Source organism: Ischnura elegans, chromosome 11 (genome assembly GCF_921293095.1).
Source record: "Ischnura elegans chromosome 11, ioIscEleg1.1, whole genome shotgun sequence".
Taxonomy (NCBI): Eukaryota; Metazoa; Arthropoda; class Insecta; order Odonata; family Coenagrionidae; genus Ischnura; species Ischnura elegans.
In genome coordinates, this window is record NC_060256.1 from 39,518,223 (window position 1) to 39,538,982 (window position 20,760).

At 38.3% G+C, this 20,760-nt stretch overlaps 1 protein-coding gene, 1 long non-coding RNA gene and 1 other non-coding gene across 3 annotated transcripts in view; 1 reads left to right on the forward strand and 2 right to left on the reverse strand.

The window, feature by feature from the left end:
* Positions 1-2,742: 2,742 nt before the first annotated feature.
* On the reverse strand, positions 2,743-6,074 carry LOC124167933. Its single transcript, XR_006866793.1, has 3 exons — positions 5,902-6,074; positions 5,567-5,762; positions 2,743-3,625 (listed from the first exon to the last, which is right to left on the reverse strand). It is a non-coding gene; the product is annotated as an uncharacterized LOC124167933 (long non-coding RNA).
* Positions 6,075-6,544: 470 nt separating this feature from the next.
* The window catches only part of LOC124168175, a 100,888-nt gene continuing 86,672 nt past the window's right edge, over positions 6,545-20,760 (reverse strand). Inside the window, exons 5-8 of the mRNA XM_046546299.1 lie at positions 15,938-16,106; positions 15,716-15,850; positions 12,004-12,295; positions 6,545-9,329 (exon numbers count right to left, since the gene is read on the reverse strand). Of these exons, the coding sequence (XP_046402255.1) occupies positions 8,328-9,329; positions 12,004-12,295; positions 15,716-15,850; positions 15,938-16,106 (1,598 nt within the window). The 3' untranslated portion in view covers positions 6,545-8,327. The remainder of the gene's footprint in view (positions 9,330-12,003; positions 12,296-15,715; positions 15,851-15,937; positions 16,107-20,760) is intronic.
* Trnac-gca lies at positions 20,165-20,236 on the forward strand. Its single transcript has one exon. It is a non-coding gene; the product is annotated as a tRNA-Cys (tRNA).

Consider the following 20,760-nt stretch of genomic DNA (forward strand, 5'->3'; position numbering starts at 1 on the left):
CAGTAAACCGTTGTCTGAGTATGGATCATTACCCACTACCACTGATAGACGATTTGTCTTTACTAAAAGGTGAGTGTTTCTGTAAAATTGATCTTTCTCAGGCATATCTACAGTTAGCCGTTGGTAAAGAATCACAATCTATATTAACTTTGAGCACCCATGTAGGTTGTTTTAAAGTAAAGAGAATGCTGTATGGGATAGCTTCTGCGCCCGCTATTTTCCAGCAAACCGTTGAAAAAATCTTACAGGGTATTCCTAACTTATTTGTGTATCTTGATGATATTCTTATTTATGCTGAAAATTGGTGTGACTGTTCCTCTGTTTTAAAACAGGTATTAGGGCGATTGGCCCAACATAACATTGTCATTAACGTACCTAAGTGTGAATTTTTTGTTAACAGAGTCATATTTTTAGGTCATGTGCTAGATTCTCATGGGTTACATGTTGAAGAATCTAAGGTTAAGGCTATTGTGAATATGGGTGCGCCTTCAAATGTGTCTGAGTTGAGTAGTTTCCTAGGAGCTGTCAAATTCTATTATAAATTCCTCCCAGATGCATCTACTTTTATGGAACCCTTAAATAAACTATTGAAGAAAGATTTCCCTTGGTCTTGGGGTAAAGAACAAAAGGAAGCCTTTGCAAAATGTAAGACAGCCCTTAGTAGTAGCCAGGTACTTATTCCTTATTCCCTTAAGTTACCTATTAGACTAACTTGTGATGCCTCTCAAGTTGGGGCTGGGGCAGTTCTATCTCACATTCTCCCTTCAGGGGAAGAGCGCCCAGTGGGCTTTGCCTCAAAAACTTTTACCTCCACCGAACGCAATTATGCTCAAGTGGAGAGAGAGGCTGCAGCAGTAATTTTTGGTGTCACCCATTTTAACAAATTTCTTTGGGGGAGAGAATTTGAACTGGTTACTGACCACAGTTCTCTCACAATAATTTTTGGGTCAAAGACTGGTGTCAAGCCCCTCGCTGCTGCACGTCTTCAGCGTTGGGCAGTATTACTGCATGGCTACAGATTTAAGATTGTGTATAAAAAAGGGATAAATATCCCTCATGCTGATGTTTTAAGCAGACTTCCATTGGCAGATGATACACCAGTGGAGTCTCCTGAAAATGTAATATGTTTAGTTAAGACATTAGGTGTACCTTTGAATGCCCAGTCGATTGTGCTAGCCACAGAAAAAGATCCTGATTTATTAAAAGTACGGATGTACATCCAGCATGGCTGGCCCTCTAAATGTGATGATCTGCGGTTACAACCTTACTTTAAGAGACAGTTAGAACTCTCTATTAATAACCAGTGTGTCACCTATGGTTCGAAAGTTTGTATCCCAAAAGCTCTACAACGTGATGTCTTAAATTTGTTGCATGATCAACACCCAGGAATGAGTAAAATGAAAGCACTTGCTCGTGGTTATGTCTATTGGCCCACTCTTGACCAGGACATTGAAATTATGGTAGCTTCTTGTGAGCCATGTCAACAGGTCCAAAACTCACTTCCTCAAATACCATTTTCTCCTTGGGCATGGCCAAAATCTAAGTGGGAGAGAGTTCATGCCGACTTTTGTTATGTAGAAAATAAGACATTGCTTATTGTGGTAGATGCTTATTCTAAGTGGCCGATTGTTGCAATTATGAAGGAAACAAGTTCTTCTGCAGTAATTGAAAAACTTGAGTCCATGACAGCTGCATATGGGTTGTTTAAAGTGTTTGTCTCCGATAATGGCCCACCTTTTCAGTCCCAAGAAATTAGTGAGTTTCTTACTAGTATGGGTGCCAAACATCTGTTTTCTCCCCCATACTTACCAAGAGCAAATGGTCAGGCAGAGAAAACTGTGCAGCATGTAAAACAGGCTCTAAAGAAATCGGTGCTTGATAAATCATGTGAAGTATTGTCCTTGCAGCGTAGGATTAACAAATTCCTAATGGCTTATCGTACGACGCCACACACTGTAACTAAGATAGAACCTGCAGAGTTATTCCTGGGGAGGAAGCTTAGAACAAAGTTGTCCCTATTAAATCCAATGAGCATTGTGGAAGACCGGGTGACTTCCTGTAATGAGAAGGTGGCCTCCAAACATAGCACTAAATTACCGGAATTGAAAGAGGGTGATACGGTGTGGACACAGGGTGTTAAACACAATGTAAAACAATGGAAACCTGCGACAATAGTAAAGCAAGTGAGTGCCAAGTCCTTTGATGTCTTGTGTGATGGGAAACTAAAAAAAAATGTCTCCCTTCAATTCCTTCGTCCAAGAATTGTGTCCTGTGAAGATAAGAGAAATGAGTTTACCCCACCTGCTAATGTCAATACCGAGGAGGTTGCTAAAATCCCACTTCCCCAAAATGATATTTCCGAGTCAGACAGTCCAGGATCTGCTACCCATGAGAATACTCATGAACCCTTGCCTAGAAGCCCTGTATTGGCTAAGCCTTGTTCTACTCCCTTGAGTCGCCCATCACGAAAAAGGCAGCCACCAAAATATTTGAATGATTTTCTTATGTAATGTATCTTATGTTTTCATGTATTTAATTTTCATGTTTGTAAAGGGTTATTTTAGTGGAGGGGAGTTGTTGTATCCAGGGTGGTAGCCCTGTCCCAAGGATAAGACATGTGAGGACGGGGCACGCCCGGCAGTTGTTGGCGGGACTACGCCATGCGTTGTATCGTGCATAGCCCAGAATTAAAAGTTTATTTCCTAATGGACTCTTGTGTTTTCCTGCAATAGAACAAATTAAACTTGTCCCTAAATGTGCTCCTATCAAATCTTTGTATGATTGAGTTCAATGAGTGATTGGCTTTAAGTTCTTGCTATGTCAATGAGGCCATATCAAAGTTTTACATTTTTAAAATAAATTTGAGAAAATTTATCATATTTATGTGGGTAAAATATCTCATTTAAGTGAATTTATAAATAGATATCAGTCATTTATTTGCTAAAAAGCTTTTCAGTATATTAAAATGGGTCATAACTTCTGTAACAGGGATACCTCTGTATAACAAAAACCTCTATGCAACAAAATTTTTTCTTGGTCCCTAGAATTTTGTTATAAAGAGGTTTGACTGTATGCATAACTTTTTCACATTCTAAACAATCCTAGGGGTGGGCAAAAGCACTTAGAGTACAAATAAAAATTTACTAATTCATTACTTATCTTGGTGTCGGATGGGTAAATTATATGTTGCAGGAGCCATCATAGATGAGAAAAGACGATCGAAAACAAACTGTTGCGTTTGGGTATAGACGGGGCATGATGTGTCTTGTAAAGTATGCAAATTTTCCTCTCTACAATTTGTAAAATCTGAGCGAATGACTGGCTTATTCCTAGTGTACAGTCGTAGGACTGGAGGGGTGGGTTGGGTAGCACACGGCAGAAGCCGCACCGTTGGCACGGCTTCTTTCTAATTTATGTGTCGACTGACTCCGACAGACGGGCTTATGAAGGCATTAGCGAAATTATGTGGGCGGGTCGGATTATGCCAGAGTGGGTCGAGGCATGGTTTTTGTATTAAAAACATCAATTCGTCCCTCGATATTATATCAAAACCCTCTGATACAAACTAATTTGTTCACCTTAGCAAATTTAGTTTTCGATCGTCTTTTCTCATCTATGATGGCTCCTGCAATGTATAATTTACCCATCCAACACCAAGATAAGTAATGAATTAGTATATTTTTATTTGTACTCGAAGCGCTTCTGCCCACCCCTAGGATTGTTTAGAATGGGAAATAATTATGTATTTTGGTGAAGATCCAACGAAAATTGGCAATTCGATAAAACTACACCGTCACCCAAAAGTTGTGGAGACAGAGCCATTATACGAGTCAACAAATAGCACACTAAAATTTGCACAATCTCTTATATTTACCATTTAAACAATCAAGTATTAACAATGCAAAAATGTCTCTAATTCTTTGGATAGGTTTATTTTTCTGATAGTGACCACCCTTAATAACGATATCCTTACATCAGAAAATTCCATTGTTTTAAAGGATGCAAATTAATCAAAAACTAATCCATTCAGCCAAGAGTGAACATGAACAAATCCTAGCTATAAATAAGTGATGAAAGGAGATGCATCCACCCGCCGTAAGGATCCTGATACTGCGTCAAATATTTCACAACTTAACAAAAATAAGTCCCCCAGTAAATACTTTTAAGTAATACAATTTTCAAAATTTCTAATTAGGAAATATACAAGCACTGGGGTTCTTTAATTCAGAATGCAAAATTTCATGTGGTAAAACTGAATTTCTTTACAACACATTGGGTGCTTTCCAATCACCTTGTGCAGATTAGCTCACATCGCAACAGATTGAAACACATTAGCGCACAAAGAAACAGACGATTGGAACGCATCTGCGCTGATGTGTTTACAAATGGTGGACCGATCGGCGGCAAAAGTTGAATGTTCAAATGACCTGTAGCTTTTGAACTGACCTTCGCCACATGATCAATCAAGAAGGATGATAAATGTTCGTCTATATCATTTTGTATTTATATAAGCACTAGTAAGTATCAATTGAAATAAAATACTATGGAACTATCGCTACTTAATAATTACCTCTCCCGAACCGCTACTGTGCCGGCAGTTATACCAGTTATACTTCATTTCGCATTTCTGGATTGAGATACACATACAATAATAATTAATAATCCATATCACGCAGGTAAAGCCGTAAAAAATGTTAACACTGCATTATAAATCTGCCGATTCTATAGTTATTTTGCGGTACTGAATTACAATTAATGGAATAGAATTAACGCCACATGAACGTTAAAGGAAATTTGGTATATAATACGTCCGCTATCCATGTAAGCTAATGAAATAAATCTGCTTAGAATCTAAGCAATATAACATATTAGTTTAATAGCTTACATTCTCCATTTCTAATTTTTTTGATAAGGACAATTTCTCTAGAAAATCGACTAGCCTCCTCTTGCTATCGTCCTTTGCTCATGTTATATCAATCATTACGTTTGACGAAGATAATATTATATTTCCCAAATTACGAGCTTAATTAAACTTATGTAAGACATATACAGATCAAATTATAGTTTATTATTCTCAAATGATCATCATACTTATCAATGTGATGGTGGATTTCATTTTCCGTCAGCAATATATTTTCCCGCCATCATTAGTTTTGTCTGCTAGCGCAGACGAACAACGGTGCAGGATGTGTTCCCATCTGTTTAGCGCAGATGACGTCACAGGTGCGATTGGAACACGCTCTGAGCTAAACAGTTTCAAACAGATCAGCGCAGATACGTGATATGAAAGCACCCCTTATTACGCTTAAATACAAACACTCAAATTGTTCACCCTTCTACACCCCAATGTAACAGTAAAATATTTGGTTTCTGGATTGTACTACAAGTGAGGAATTTCAACGTTGACAATTACAAAAATAATAATGAAATGAAGATCAGCAAACCCCCACTTCGGAATTAAGCGACGTTATTGGCATAACTGAGTGCTGATAATTAAGAGGTAGAAATTTTCAAAAATCTTCCTACAGCGCCCACCAAATACACGTGGAGTGCAATCAGTGCTTACCGTACTCTCAAGAAAGTTGAATCCTTCCTAAATGTCGTCTAAGTTGTCGCAGTAAACCATGTCGGGCAGCAATTATTCGAATTATTCCATTAGCCACGTTTTCTTCACGGCCTCACTTCACTTTTTCAAGAATAGCCAACCGAGGTACTGGAATCTGTCTGAACTGACTCACCATCAAGAATTTTCCTTTTCTACGCTGCGAAAGATATAAAAATGCACACAATAAATTCTAGGCCGATTGTGAAAACAAGGTGAGTAGAATACGGGAAATATATATACACAACCACTTCACGGCATGGCTGAAATCAGGGATTAAAGTCTAAAAAGAAACATACCTTACGTAAAATTTACCACAGTAAATTCCCGTAATTCTAAACAATAGTCAACGGCTCTCATCTTCGACCTTGCTTGTACGGACAACAGCAAGCACTTGAACCACACACATTAACATGCACGTTACCATCACCGCCATGCCTTGCCATGCGACGCCATGATAGATGTCAATTGACGCCGGACAGTGGCGCCGACTCCATGGGGCCCGGGCCCCCTTAAAAATTCGTTATGGGTGTGAGGAAAAAATGTGTCAGGCTTGTTGATTTTCCCCGGAGTGTCCAGATATCGAGATTCAAGTTATAAGAGCGGGAATGTTGCGCATTAGAAATATCGTTTCGCGTTTATTACGTGCCATGTGTGGTCATGGCGGTACTTCCAAGGCGCTTGAATTATGATTACCAATGATGATTGACTATTATTCACGCAATATTTCAAAACTAGAAGATATTATTGATAAAAAAATTTGCATATTTATTTAAATAAACTCTCTTGCCATTAAAAATCAGATATATCTCAGCAGAATTTAAACTAATCCAATTTTATTAGCTGGAGTTGTGCAAAATGTAATATACTTTGGGTATTTTTAAGCGCAAATCAAGCTATTAGATAATATAAAGTGTATGGGAATGCAGTTAAATAATGATGAAACATATATTTAATATTTATTGAAAAAATATCCTTACAGATAAAGGACACTTATGTACAACATCGTATAGGAAGACATTTTTGCCAGTACAAAATTAAATATTTGGTATTGACCATAGGGTGTTGATTTCACACATCGTCACCCTTAATTAGACAAAAAAAACCTTTTTCATAGAGGTCAAGTTTTCTATCCAAAAAGAGTGAAGTGTTTCACCACATTACATACCTAGAATCTATCCTTTCTCCCACTCATATTTTTATATCAGCCATTCACAATTTTATTCATTATGGCAGTACAGAAACTTATTAATCTTTGAAATTATTGAAATTGGTAATAAAATTTGAAAAGCTTCCAATCTAATGTCAAATACAACACCATCAATTTTCCATAAAATTTAAGAGCTGACTGTGATTCCTATTATACCCTGCACACTGCGAAGGTTTTTAAGATATGCAAATGAAGCCGGTGTAAGTAATAATTCAATGAGAAAAATAAAATTTGACACAGCAAAATATAAAGAATGATAGCAAGATTTGGAGTGACCTCTGATTCAAAAGTATGAAGTGCATACTGATCATAATGAAGCACTAACACTGTAGGACCCAAAAGCATTGAAAAGATTACATAGGATTATAAAATAAGAAATTTTGAGACTTCAAATTGATTATACAATGCTGAAAAGTACAAAGTCATTCATAATTGTGGGAAACTCATTTCTTGAGAGTGATATATCATTATTTAGGTAAGTCGCAAAATGTACAGTCATGCATTTATGCAAGGTATCTTTTTTAATAATGCAAATAATCACAAATATGAGGAATGTAGAGAATTTTATGTCATCTGAACAAAATTCTTAAAATATTCATGATCACATCAATTTTTCATACGAGAAGCTAGTGGAGGCAACTGCGTAACTCCTTATATTTGCTGAATTTTCATGCCTCTTGCTATATAAATTGACAAAAAGCAAAGAAACTAGCATTGGCAAGGAAATTGAAGTCGGTGAAAAACAATTCTCTTCACTGTGACTCATTTTTCCAGAATTTGGATTCCAAAATATTTAGTTTTATCTTCTAATAGAGATTAGTGGTGAATATGTCTAAACTCCTATCTCACCAGCCCATCAATACAGCTCCTTCTCACTCAAAACCGTGATAAAGATGTGTATCCTATGCACACACCACATTATCCAACAGAAAGTTCTTCGAAAATAAATTTCAGTGCACATATCACATCAATAAATATTAATTCACAGTGATTTTCTTGGTAAAACAAGACTATAGACAAAAAGTAATCAACTAGATGTAATGCATGAAAAACAATAACAACAATTAAGAGAAATGCTAATCAGACCACATAAATCATGAAAGAGTAAAGAAAAAGCCATTATGAGGACACTATTTTCATTGCTTCACTTCATGTTCTATGCACACTTGATGCAATACAACTGACTTCTTCTGGCTAGAGTGGCCAGCACGTGGGAAGCATCACCAAGCCCATGTCAAGAACTAATGGGAGCACACACAAATAATATCCAACATAGTCAAAAATCTTTGACCAATCTCTCTCCACTTACATTCCATGTCAGCCTTAACAAACACTGGGCATTGAATAACTCCCCAGATTAGGTCCTAACAAAAGTATCTGTTTTTACATACGTTAAACTTAATCTTTCACCATAAGTTTATTATCACTTAAGCCTTGTCACTCTTTTATTGAAGTATACTTGCAATACATACTTCTCTGGTTATGAAGACTTTTTAAACAAGGAGGTATAGTTTCTCATGAGGTTTCCCCCTCCTTTTCAGTCGTTGGAGGAGGAGTGGTCACGGTTGTCAAATCAATAATTGAATCAAGGGCGATGAAATTTCTCTCTCCTTCTCCACCCTCATCATCTTCTTCTGTTGTGGTGTCATTCTGCCCTAAATTAACGATATCTGCTGCCTTCTTCCTTTCACTCAGAATCAATTGAAGAACGGGATCTACCTGCACCAAGTTTCCTTTGTCATCGTCATCATCTTCCCCTGAACCCTTAATTGTCTTCCTTTCTTCTGGTACGCGGGATATTACTTCATCACTGTCTGCACTAGCATCTCGCTGTGGCATCAATGTGGTCGAGTCTGCGACATCACCCGAGTCTGCAGTGGCAAAAAATGACTCCAATTGGGATGGTTCTGTTGTGGTCCTGAGGGTCTGGCCCAAGTTAGTCATCCATGAAGCAACCATATCGGCCAGGGAAGGAAGTGTACGCATCGTACTCATAACTGGCTCTTCCTCATCAGTCCTCTCCTCAATGACTGGTGCAGAACTGTCAGTCACTGTGTTGTCCGTCAAAGGGTCCGTTGATCCACTGAACTCGCCTTCTCTGGTGTCATCCTCGCCCTGGCTCCACTCCATTTCAGCAGGGGGTCGTGTGACCACCGCATTGGACTTGGTCCTCTCCCTGTCACCTTCTGGCTTGGTGGAGATCAATCCCACTCTGCTTGTACCTTCCCCTTTTGGCTCCGGGGCAGTGTTGGCTTTGGAGTAAGCCATGGCCATCTCTAGCATGGGTCCTTCACGAATGGGCACCTCCAATAGGTGGGGATTAATTGGCGAGGCAACATAGATGCTGCCAAGTCCCTTGATGCCACCATGGCCTCCTGGGAGCACGTGCATCTCGCTTGCCATGTGAACACTGCGGTCAGCACTGTAGAAGCTTCCAGTGATGTTTCCGTGAGCATCTAACTCCACCACAAGGCCCTCTGACAAGAGGAATGGAGCCATGGATGCCAGGTTGCCAATCTGAAAAATGTTAAATTAAAGGAAAGAAACTCCTTCAGGCATCATTGGGTGGAAACATTTCTTATTGAAGAAAATAATTCTTTGTACATATACCGTATATGCCTGGATATAGTCCCTCCTTTTTTTCCAAAAATGCCTGTGGTAAAAGTAAAGGGGGGACTATATTCAAACGCATTTTTTTTTTTACTTTTCGCAAAACTGAAGTCTCAAAATTAGGGGGGGGACTATATTCAGAGGGGGACTATATTCGGAGAAATACGGTATTACTCAGATTTTCATTCAATACTGACAGTGGTTTCAATGGCTGGGGGTTATGGTCACAATTATAGACCTCCATTTTCCAATTTCAAAACCTGGGTAGCTGTCCAGGATAAAAAGAGCTTACTCAGACTAAAATTGTGTAAATCAGCATCTGTTGTATCATCCGCAGTGAGTTCTACCATTAGGCACATTTCGATAAGTTTGTGAACCGTGGCCATGATGCCATCTGTTGAAACCAAAGTCGGTGTTGAATAAAATTAATTATATATAATAAATGCAACAACCCTTCTCACTCATTACCACATACTTTGCATCACATATTATGAGTGTAAATGAAAGATGAAGAGGTAAAATTAAAAATGGCACTAATAGCCTACAATCCTTTAACATTTTGAAACTGGTCATCATTTATAGATTATGGATTTAATTCCCCCATGCCTGAATACCATCTGCTTATGAAAGAATGTATGATTCAAAGACACACATACATACTGCCCTGCAACTGTCATCAAAAGGCATACTGTGGGAGGTTAAAGGAAGCAAACCTATATGATAATATAATAAGAATTTGTCTTGAGAATTGACTGCCTGAGTTTGACCAAGTTTTTCAATTGAGTCTTTTTTTGCAGGGGGAAAAATGAATTCCAGCCAGGGTGGGTTTTTAAATTCCCAGGGCTTGGGTACATGTATAGTATACACTCCTAATTTTTCCTGATGGATGAAAACAAAATAATTATTATTATTTCAATTATTTTCAACAAATTAAGCCTCCATGCCGTTAACTAGGCTAGACTTTAGATCACAGATTTTGCTACGTGAGTGTACTTGTTCACCATAACCTAAGGCGACTCAACTTGTTGAATTTATTAGTTGAGAAAAGCCATCCCTTGATTTCAGTCAGTAGCAAGGAATTCCTCACCGTTTACCAATAACCCTGAATCCTTGAAGGGCTTTCAATTATATCCAGTTAAAAATATGCAGAATATCAAATTACATTAATTGCTTCACTATAACTTTTGTGTACATATTCTCAACTTATGGTGATGGCTACATTATTTCAAGTCAATAGTAGAAAAATATTATGTATACATCTGGCCCTAAGTCCTGTAAAATCAATTTCATAACATACGTGCAGTCTCAGAAAAACTGATGGATGATTTCTCTTTGCGTGGGAAGGACAAATCATATAAATTTAAGTAGCGTTGGACAACAACTTTGAACTGTGGTGGGCTTACTCACTGGCCACAACAATTTAATGAGACATCCTGGGCATTTGAGACTAAGTCAGTTGCAGATGAAACAATTAACCATCTGCTATGCAAATGTCACACAGCTGCGCTGACACGTAACAAGCACCTGGGATCACCTTCCATGGAGCCCAAGGATGTTAGGGATATACTCATTAACCCTTTACTGCCGGCACTAATGAGAGGAAACTTTTTCCCGTCTTTTGAGTAGGATGAGAATATTTCAAACCTCTGTGTTTGGAGCTCTTCTTTAGGGAGGAGTTGCCCAGGTATTCATGTCCCTCTGATTTGGGATCCAACTCAATAGTGTGCCCAGCCATTACCCCATCCACTGGACTAGACTTCTAACCCAATCTTAGCAAAAGTCCATGGTCAAATTACTGCGTTACCAGTGTTTATAAACTAACTGTTGCTTTTCATTTTCAATAATTGACTCTTCTATAAGAATAACTAACATTTTTTTACGCATTGAGGAATTTAAAAATGATTTTTAGCACTGATAATGACAAAGTTAGCAAACAGAAGATACTAAGATTTGAAAACAAGAACTCTTTAATTAGTAATGCTTAAATTTTGTTAAAAAATTGCTTACGCACAGAACAAAATGAAAGAATTCATTCCAAAGCATAAAGAATCGGAGTTTGCAACAAAATGTTTCTTTAAAAAAACTATTGATATAGCCACTTCACAATGAGTTCCTGCCGCGAGGAGGATGATAAAAGAGTGGGAGGGTCGGGCTTAATTGCCAAGGAGTGGTCCTGAGTTCTCCCTAAGCTCGATCTTAGGTAGGGCCTGAATGCATCCTTCCATTGCAACCTAAGCAGTCTCTTCCCTTCCCCCGCACCAGCTATAAACGACATCCGGTTATTAACTTTTAAAAATCCATGCCAGCAATACCCGACATTAGGTCTTCTGCATATGATAGTGTTCGTTCGGTTCATCCGATGATCGGCGCAAAAGGGCGAAAGAGCTACTGCCCTTAAGCAAGGCCATTAGGCTCAATGAGTGATAATTGAGGAACGACTGGTACAATGGACCGCTGGGTCAACGTGCACTTGCAACCCAGGTAGCACTGAACCCCATCCTAATCCATACCTATATCTATCCATATCTATAATCTATCTACTTGTGTTGTAAAATGCTTAAGAGATCAAAATTGAACCCACCGAGTAGATGGCCTTCCGGCTGAATGTGTCCCCAAATCGCTCATGAGCATTTTGGAACATGCTCTCCAAAATGTACAACCCTCGCATGAGCATAGTCCGAATGATGCGATGTTTCCGTAGCCACGGAAGAATACCTCCACTGCTCCCTTTGATGGCCGATCCGTGTGAGATGATGCACCACACAAAGTAGCCTCCTTCAGGTCGTCCGCTTTTCCGTATCTTGTCGGGTACTCCGGGCAAGCCATCAATAAATATATCTGATGAACCTGTCTTTGGGCCTTTGAGGTAATACCTTGAGAGTTAAGAAGAGACACATAAGAATGGGGTCCATTAGTCTTGGGTTAACACAGGATTTCTTTCCACTGAAATATCTAGCTATAATGAGTCTTTGGAGGCATGACTCACCAAGTTGGACCTGCCATAAAAAATATTTTTAATGAGATAGTCGTGTATAAGAACAGATTATATCCTTGAGGAAATGGCGAGAGCAGTGTAATTTTAGGTTAATTAATTCTCAATGAGGGCTCCCAATTTAGGTTTAAAATAAATTAGAAATTTACAAATTAAGAAAGTACAATATACTGGTATATGAAAACAATACTGGTAGTAGATAAGAAAACTATGATAGCTCTAAGCAGTGAGTGGCAAACAGTTTGATTGCTAAAAGTCTTCATAGTTTCTGGGGGATGCCCAGCCAGCACATTATAAGTCATTGAGATAAAGTGAAAGGAAGATATAAGGAAGGTGCAAATCAAGTACGCTTGTTATGGGTTTCTTACGCCCAGGCCGACAAACATCCAGAGTAATGACAAAATGGACGCCAAAATTTCAGCACTTCTGTAGATATTGTTTTTATTTCATCGTTTTAGAGTATTCGTTAAGGGATTTATGTATAAGAGTTTTTCCATTCTTGGCACTTCTATATGAGTAGAAATAATAGCATACGGCCATAATTTGAAAATCATTTACATATATGAACTGATGGTGAAACGACGGTCATAGGAAAAAACACATAATTTCACAAGAATAGTGACACAGAATAATATGAAAATGCTGGAAGGAATCTCAAATATATATATTGTATTCATTGGGTTATCAGACCATTAATTAAAATTCATAAATGTTATATTGTGTGGACCTTGAATAATTTCAGTTTTTCATGCACCTGCCAGCCAAGTTTTTCTACATAACTGGATTTAAAACTGGTAACTACGCCTCTCATAGTCATCAGTTGCCATGGCATAGTAGTTAGCGTGTAGAGCTGCAGATGCATAGGTCATAGATTGCCAGCCTCGGTGGCGGTGGGGTAAAGTCCTCGCCTGCCAAACTGTAGGTCGTGGGTTCGAATCCCGCCTGGGTAGGTGATCCTTGCCCAGGGCATGGATGTTTGTGTTGTACTTTGTTAATGTTGGAAACACTCGTTGTAAAAGGACATTATGCGCTGTTTATGGGGAAGTTGATAATAATAATAATAATAATAATAATAATAATAATAATATGATCGGTCATCCCCGTGGTTAATTTTTTTTTCTTTCCGCCACAATGATAAAGTAGTTGTATTATGCTTTGTATCTACATCAGCTGGTCACTTGCAGTTGCTAATTTTTTTTCTATTTATGGGAAAATCTGTTATCATTTGTTAAGATCATATAAAGACTCACTAAATTTCACAGGTAGGCTTTAAATTCATGTCGGCATGAACAGCATAGCATGTGTAGTATGCTGTTCAGCCACCTTTGGCGCTCCAACAGAAGCGACTTATGTTGTCTGAGGATAATTTGAAAATGTTTTGACCTTGAGCCAACAGGTTTTGGTCCCAGTATACACTATTAGTACCAGAGAAGAATCGCATGAAGTGCTCATAAGCATAGATGGGAATTGGCTTACTTTTGAGAATCAAAAAGCTGCTTGGCAAGACAAACTTCACAAACAGGAAATTTGGGAGGCTAATAGGAGACAAGGTCAATGTAGAACTCAAAATATATGCAATAAAATGCAATTTAAAATTCAAAGCTAGAAATTAAGTATAAAAAAATTATGCAATTCTCTTATAACAGAAGGTGGATAAGCGGAGGCCTTATTTCCGAGCTGGGTCCCCAAGAGCCAACCCATACAGTATATAGCCTCAGGTGTACCACTATTTCTGACTCATCCCAAATCTGTCCTTTCTTTTTCAATTTTTTTTTAGGATAGCCAGAGGACATTTGGAGGCATCTGTGCAGGGTTGATAAAAATCATGATTTTTTTCAAAAAAATCATTTTTGTTGATTTTTTTTATTTAAATAGGATTTTATTGATTTAAATCGGATTTTATTGATTTAAATGAGATTTTTATGATTCTCCATTCATCAAAAATTCAGTTACTTGCAAAACTAACTATTTGGGCAGCATATTGGAGAATGATCGTTTGCAGAAACAATAAGAGGCAACATACTCATCTAAACTTAATACAACATTTAGTCAATCAGGGGAGAGAACTATGGAAATGCCAATGGTATCAAATTAAAAAGTACACCAACATAATATAAAATTGCCATTGGAAGTATTAAATGTACAATATTATGCGGTTCTAAAGCATATGAAGTTTAGAAAAATTCTGTAATTGCAACTTTGTATGGTGCCTACGCTTAGAAGTTAAATCAGAAAACAAAATTTTTCAATGGATACACTAGTATTCTAACCAAAGCCATTTTGTTTAATTTTCATGTTACATGCATTCCTACAGTATCATTTCTATTTAAGAGCCACCATTGTGCTGATAACTGTCGATGCATTGTATTAATTAAGAAATAAAAATCAAATTTATACACTTACAGCTTCCTTTTCTTGACTCTTTAAAAATCAAACATATAGATCACATTATGATTTAAATCACCTGATTTTTAAAATAAAAATCAAGTGATTTAAATCGTGATTTAAATCATGATTTAAATCATGATTTAAATCAAAGTGATTTAAATCAATCATCCCTGCATCTGTGGCATCTGCCCATTATCAGTTTGCTTCATAAAAAATAATTACATGCAGTTAGCATGGGAAATTTGAATTTTTAATTTAAAAGAATCATGTACTAACATGAAGTTTAAAATGAGGGGGGATGTTACTTTTCATACATTATTGCCACAGCAGGTGCTTTCAATGTTTTGACTTATGTCTTATATTCACTATATTCATCATGGTAATTAACAGGTAACAGCACTTCTGGAACAGATAACGCAGTGTGTTGGAAGTGTTCTCAAACTCTGGAGAAATCTTACAATAAGGTAACAAGCTGTTTTTTAATGGGTGCACCTTCCATTTGATTGAAGGGAAACATGTGAACGCTGTCATGACAAGGGTCTGCTAGCCCTTCCTGTGTTTATGCTTTATGCGTTGCTTTCTTCAGCATGGTTAGAGGTACCAAGTTGAAATTAACTATTTCTAGGATTAGATATATTGACCAATTGTCTACTTGCAGTCAGTAATCAGTACCCCTATGAAAAAATTGTATTAAACTGTTTCAAATTTTTATACATTCTTATACATTGCCATGGCAATGTATAAAAATTTGAAACAGTTTTATACAATTTTTTCATAGGGGTATCCACCATATACATGGCAGACAGTTGCTGGATTGCCATATGCTGTGCGGGTAGCTGCACCACAGCCTAAACTCCAAGAGGAATTTTAATTATCAAAATTAATCTTCCAAACATACATTATTAGTGTTTACCTTAGAATTCTGTCCTTCCCTCCTTCAGCCACAAGCACAAAGTCTTCATCTGGGGAGAGCTGAACCCCATTGGCACACTGAACTCTTCTTATCAAAGCTTCTGATTTCTTCTTCACAGGATCATATCGTATGAGCCTAATAAAAATTTTACAACAGAATTTAAAATATCATATTATAATTAGGTTCGTAAATACCTATAATTCAGGATAGAAGAACTGTTACCTTCCACTTGGCTCTGACATAAATTCTAACATTACATCTTCCACTCTGACATTGGTGCTCGCATCAGACCAATAAACTGTACCATCTTTGGCAATGTCGAGATCATTGGCTAACTTTGTTCGATGACCACTAATGTAATCATGAGCTTTAGCCAGTCGTTTCTTTTCACCTGAAATGAAGAAAAATCACAATAATCTAATAGTAACAATCAAGTACAATGTAAGCAAACACAATTTGCATATATCTAATCATAAAAAAATTTTCTAGGATCAAAATATCCCTAGCGTGGAAGAGCTTCCAGATTGAAGTACCAATGCGGTCCAGGGGTGCCACTAGGTATAGGGTATTTTTAAGATATCTTCAGAGAATAGGGTAGTTTCCTTCATCAAAGAAAACGAAAGGCATTGATTGCGACTCGTTACCCACCATTAGTGTATTCATAATATACAAATTATTTGGTTTTAGAAATACCGGTTTAGACGAATGGCAAGGGTCAATTTTATCCTCATTTGAAAGAGGCCAAATTGGCATCCATGCGATGCCACTGCACGTGACGTCACAGGGACCTAGTTTCTATACGAGTAGATAGGAGTTTTACATCGTCTGAGGTTACCAATGCATGCATGAGGCCCAGAGCTCAGGGAAACATGTCTTAATAATCACCTATTAAAACTGGCTAAGGTCGGAAAGTTTTCTTCGTTTGATAAGGTATTAATAATCCTTATTTAAGCCAAGTGCTACCAGCTAGCATGGTACTCTGCTACCTGCTAGCATCCTGCGTCGTATCAGCACTCAGAGCCTCGCCCCAAGGCCACCTCGCTTGCGGCAGCGGGAACCAGAACGACATCACACGGACTTTTTCACGGCATTTATACTTGCCCGTCGCGTTTTCGTGCGCTTGAAAATTTTCACATTTCATTTAATTGTGAAAAATAGATATCGTCATTTGAAAATCTAAAAGCGTGAAATACGTACTCCAGGAGTAAATAATCTTTCGATTTAGACAGTAAAAAAATAATAGGAAACCACCCTATTAAGGCTAGGGGGGATTTTAGGTGCAAGTTATACTGGGGGGTTTGTGGGGCATGGAATACCCATCCAGGGTAAGCAGGAGGTGCAGGGGCCCACCCCCAGAAATTTTTAAGATAACTGGTTCGAAATGGTGAGTTGTACATATTTAGGAGGGATTTATTAATCCATACACTATTTTATTGGTGATATTAATCCATTTAAGTAAAATGGATTTAACTTGAAAATTTCTCTGAGCTCTGTGGGGGGGAGGTTTATCTCCCAAAACCCCCCTAGCTGCACCACTGCTAGGGTCCATCACCTGGCTGAAGTTGCTACTATAGATCTCTGACATGACTGCCAGGATATAGAAAGTCTAGACCAAGAAGCCACAAAACTCACTCACAGCAACCACTAGACAAAAGACTTCCTCCCACACGAGACAACCTTCAAAACCCTGGTAGACCAACTCTGACTCTTGTTGAGACTGTATCTCTCAGCATGAAATGAAGGTGGCTTGTCTCAACTAAAAGGTATCATTTTTAGTGAGGTTTTATTACTTTATTCATCCAACCACTTCAATTAGGTTATCTCAGGAAAAACTTCAATTTTTTCAAACACATCAGTGGTTAAATAGATCTTATGTTGATGAAAAATTTCCAGGTATTTGAACAGCAAGTCCTTGCCTATTAGGAAGGCCATGAGGAGGAAATTAGGAAGTTTACAAGGAGGAGAAAATATTAAATGAACAGAAAAGATAGAGAGTATATACTTCCCTTCATTGAGGTTGGCCCAACCCTTCCCCTACACTCCAGGAAAGATAGGACCTACCCGCCAGTGTTCTAAAATATGCTCCATCTAACCTTGCTCAAGGGTAGATGGAGCATAGCCCTATCCTTTATAGATGGAAGGTGGCCCTATCCTTTCCTTACCCTCATTAGAGGGCAGGCCTCCCCGCAATGGAGGAGTTTATTTTTATCAGGGATGTATTATGTAATAGTTGCTAAAGGACAACATTGGAACAGTTGACGTTAAGAGTGTAAAAATATATCCAAACAGTAGTATCAGCTATGTGTCTTCAGAGACATATAGAGTGGAGGATAAAAACCTGAATGAGGACATTTTTTTGCATGGAGAATAATTCTCAAGAGTCCCAAATGGCATGACCAGATCTGGTGACCAGGTATCCTGTGGACAAGTCAGGCACTAACAAATTAAGAAAAGTTAAGCAAGGAAGTAGACAAAAATACCAACTGGACCTTCTTTCAGACAGAAAAGCACTGCAGCTCCTGCTATGAAGCCTGCAGGCCATACAGGCCATGGTCAAATCGGCAGCTACTGGGTCACATTATGGAGGTGAATCATTGTCAAAAACCTGTCATTAGTTACAGTTGACTGAGTTTTGCGAGAGCTTTAAGGAGGTTCTACACACTAAGAAATCATCATAGGTTTAGAGATGATTATAATCACACCGGTGTAAAACGAATGTGGCACTTGCTTTACTAAAATTGTTTACCTCAAGATTCACACTAATATAGTGTCATGAACAACTCTTGAGATTAGGTGGCTGATACTAAATACTCTAAGGCGCAGCGCACACGGTGTGACTGTTTTACAACTACCGTTGCCGACCAGTTGCGCGCGCAACTGTTTTGTGACCTCGACAATGCATGTATTTGAGTGGGGAGGCGTACACGACAGGACTGGTTTTTGACGATCTCAAATCAGTCTGAAACCAGTCACATGCAACCGTGGGTTGTGCAGTTGCATTGCAGGCATTCAGTTGCACGAGACCACGTGGTGTTTTGGTGGTATTTTGACAGCCGTATAGTGTCGATCTCAGAATGAATGATCAAGAAGTCAACATGAAGCTCGTTGGAGCAGTAGAAAAGCATGAATTCCTAAACAAATACAAACTATCTGACGTCTTTGGTATTGATAATAGTTCACAGCGTCTTCTTCGCCTGACTCAGTGATAGTAAGCAGGGGCGGATCCAGGATTTCTTTCTGGGGGGGGGGGGCAAGCAAGGCCGTATCCAGGATTTTGTTCTGGGGGGGGGGCACAAAGATACCTTGTAATACAAAACGAACGCAATTATAGTGGGACCGTATTGAAAATCTTGCATATTTTTAGGGTCTGGGGGGGGGGGGAGCACGTGCCCCCGTGCTCCCCCCTGGATCCGCCTATGATAAGCACCGACTGCCAAGGCAAGGGCTAAAAAAAACGACACGTTACGCACTAAATAAACACTTCACTTATTGCACAATGGACGAAACTGATTTACAACCAGCCCTTTGTCATTACATCCGTGTGCGGACAGAAGTTTTGTTTCAGTTGCAAACCGGTTGCAGACGCAACTGATTCCCAACTGAGGTTACAAAATAGTCGCTCCGTGTGCATTAGGCCTAAGTCACACAAAAATTGTCAACGATTACTTGGGTTGTGGATAAATAATTTAAACATTTATTTCTCCTAAAAATTATTGGTAGAACCCATGGACCCAGATCTTCTGACAGTCTTTGATAACCTAGGTAAATGCTTTGATATTTTACATCAAACAAGACAAAATTGAAAAATGAGCTTGAATAAAAAAACCTCTGTGCTGAATCTTCAAGCGGAGTCTAGTTTAGAAATGATGCATAATTAAATATATATTTCGAAGAAATGCATATCCGCGACAAATGCTTTTTGAATTAATTATTTACACCTATATCACGGTCACGACTGTAATATTTTCCCCGTATAATCTAATATTTTCTGCAAAACTACAAATTCTCTAGAAAAAAATAATTGCTAGTGGAATGCGTCAGAACGGGAGCGTTCAAACATCTTCATCTTCGAACGATAAAAAAAAGGATTATTTCAAGGTCGCTCCTAGGTAGAGGAAATTGTCAAATATGAAAGTAACTTCTTGGACTACACACTCAGGGGTATTACCAGGTACCCCGGGATTAAACACGAGTTAAAGCATTGTACACATGGCAAACATTACGGCAATTCACAAAGCAAGCCTCCCGCCCTATCGAATTTCGCGTAAGTACGTACATTTTTCCTACAAATCATTGCACAAGATGTTGTTCGGAAAGATGAAAAAATTACACCAAACGAAAGAATCGTACATCACTTAAAATTAAATCAGAGGTACTTCAAAAGAACTTTTCGTTATTGATTTTTTCCGTTTTAAAATATAATCCATACTTTCTGCCTCCTCCCTCATCGGGGGTATAGCTCAGTGGTAGAGCATTCGACTGCAGATCGAGAGGTCCCCGGTTCAAACCCGGGTGCCCCCTCATATTTTTTGCACTGCTTTCTCAGAGTTTCCAACGTATATTTACTACATTGCTTTTACTTCATTTCCCAATTTTCGTAAAATTAACATTTCTAGATTTTTATTTATGTCAATTATGAGCTTACGATATAAAAACTATTCGGACGCGCTCTAATTATTTAATCCATGAATTACTAAATTTGCTGTCTTCCATCGTTATTTTAATTAGTGCGTTTTGCAGTTGCGATGAGGCACAATACGAAACCTCCGCTGCTGCCAATACCATTCGATTAATCATGCCCATCCAGCTACATAAACAACGACATACTACCACACAACAGCTTCGATAGGCATGAGGCGATGGGGTCAGGACACTAACTTACGGGAGAACGCTAAAATATTAAGGTGGTCGTTGTAATGGTAGGACCTATAATTTATGGTTCTCCATTGTTGAGAAGGAAAAAAAACAAATTCATAAATTCATTCAATTTAGCAAAATATCTCTAATTTGGTAAAGCGTTTCCGAAACTCTGAAGAAGAAACATG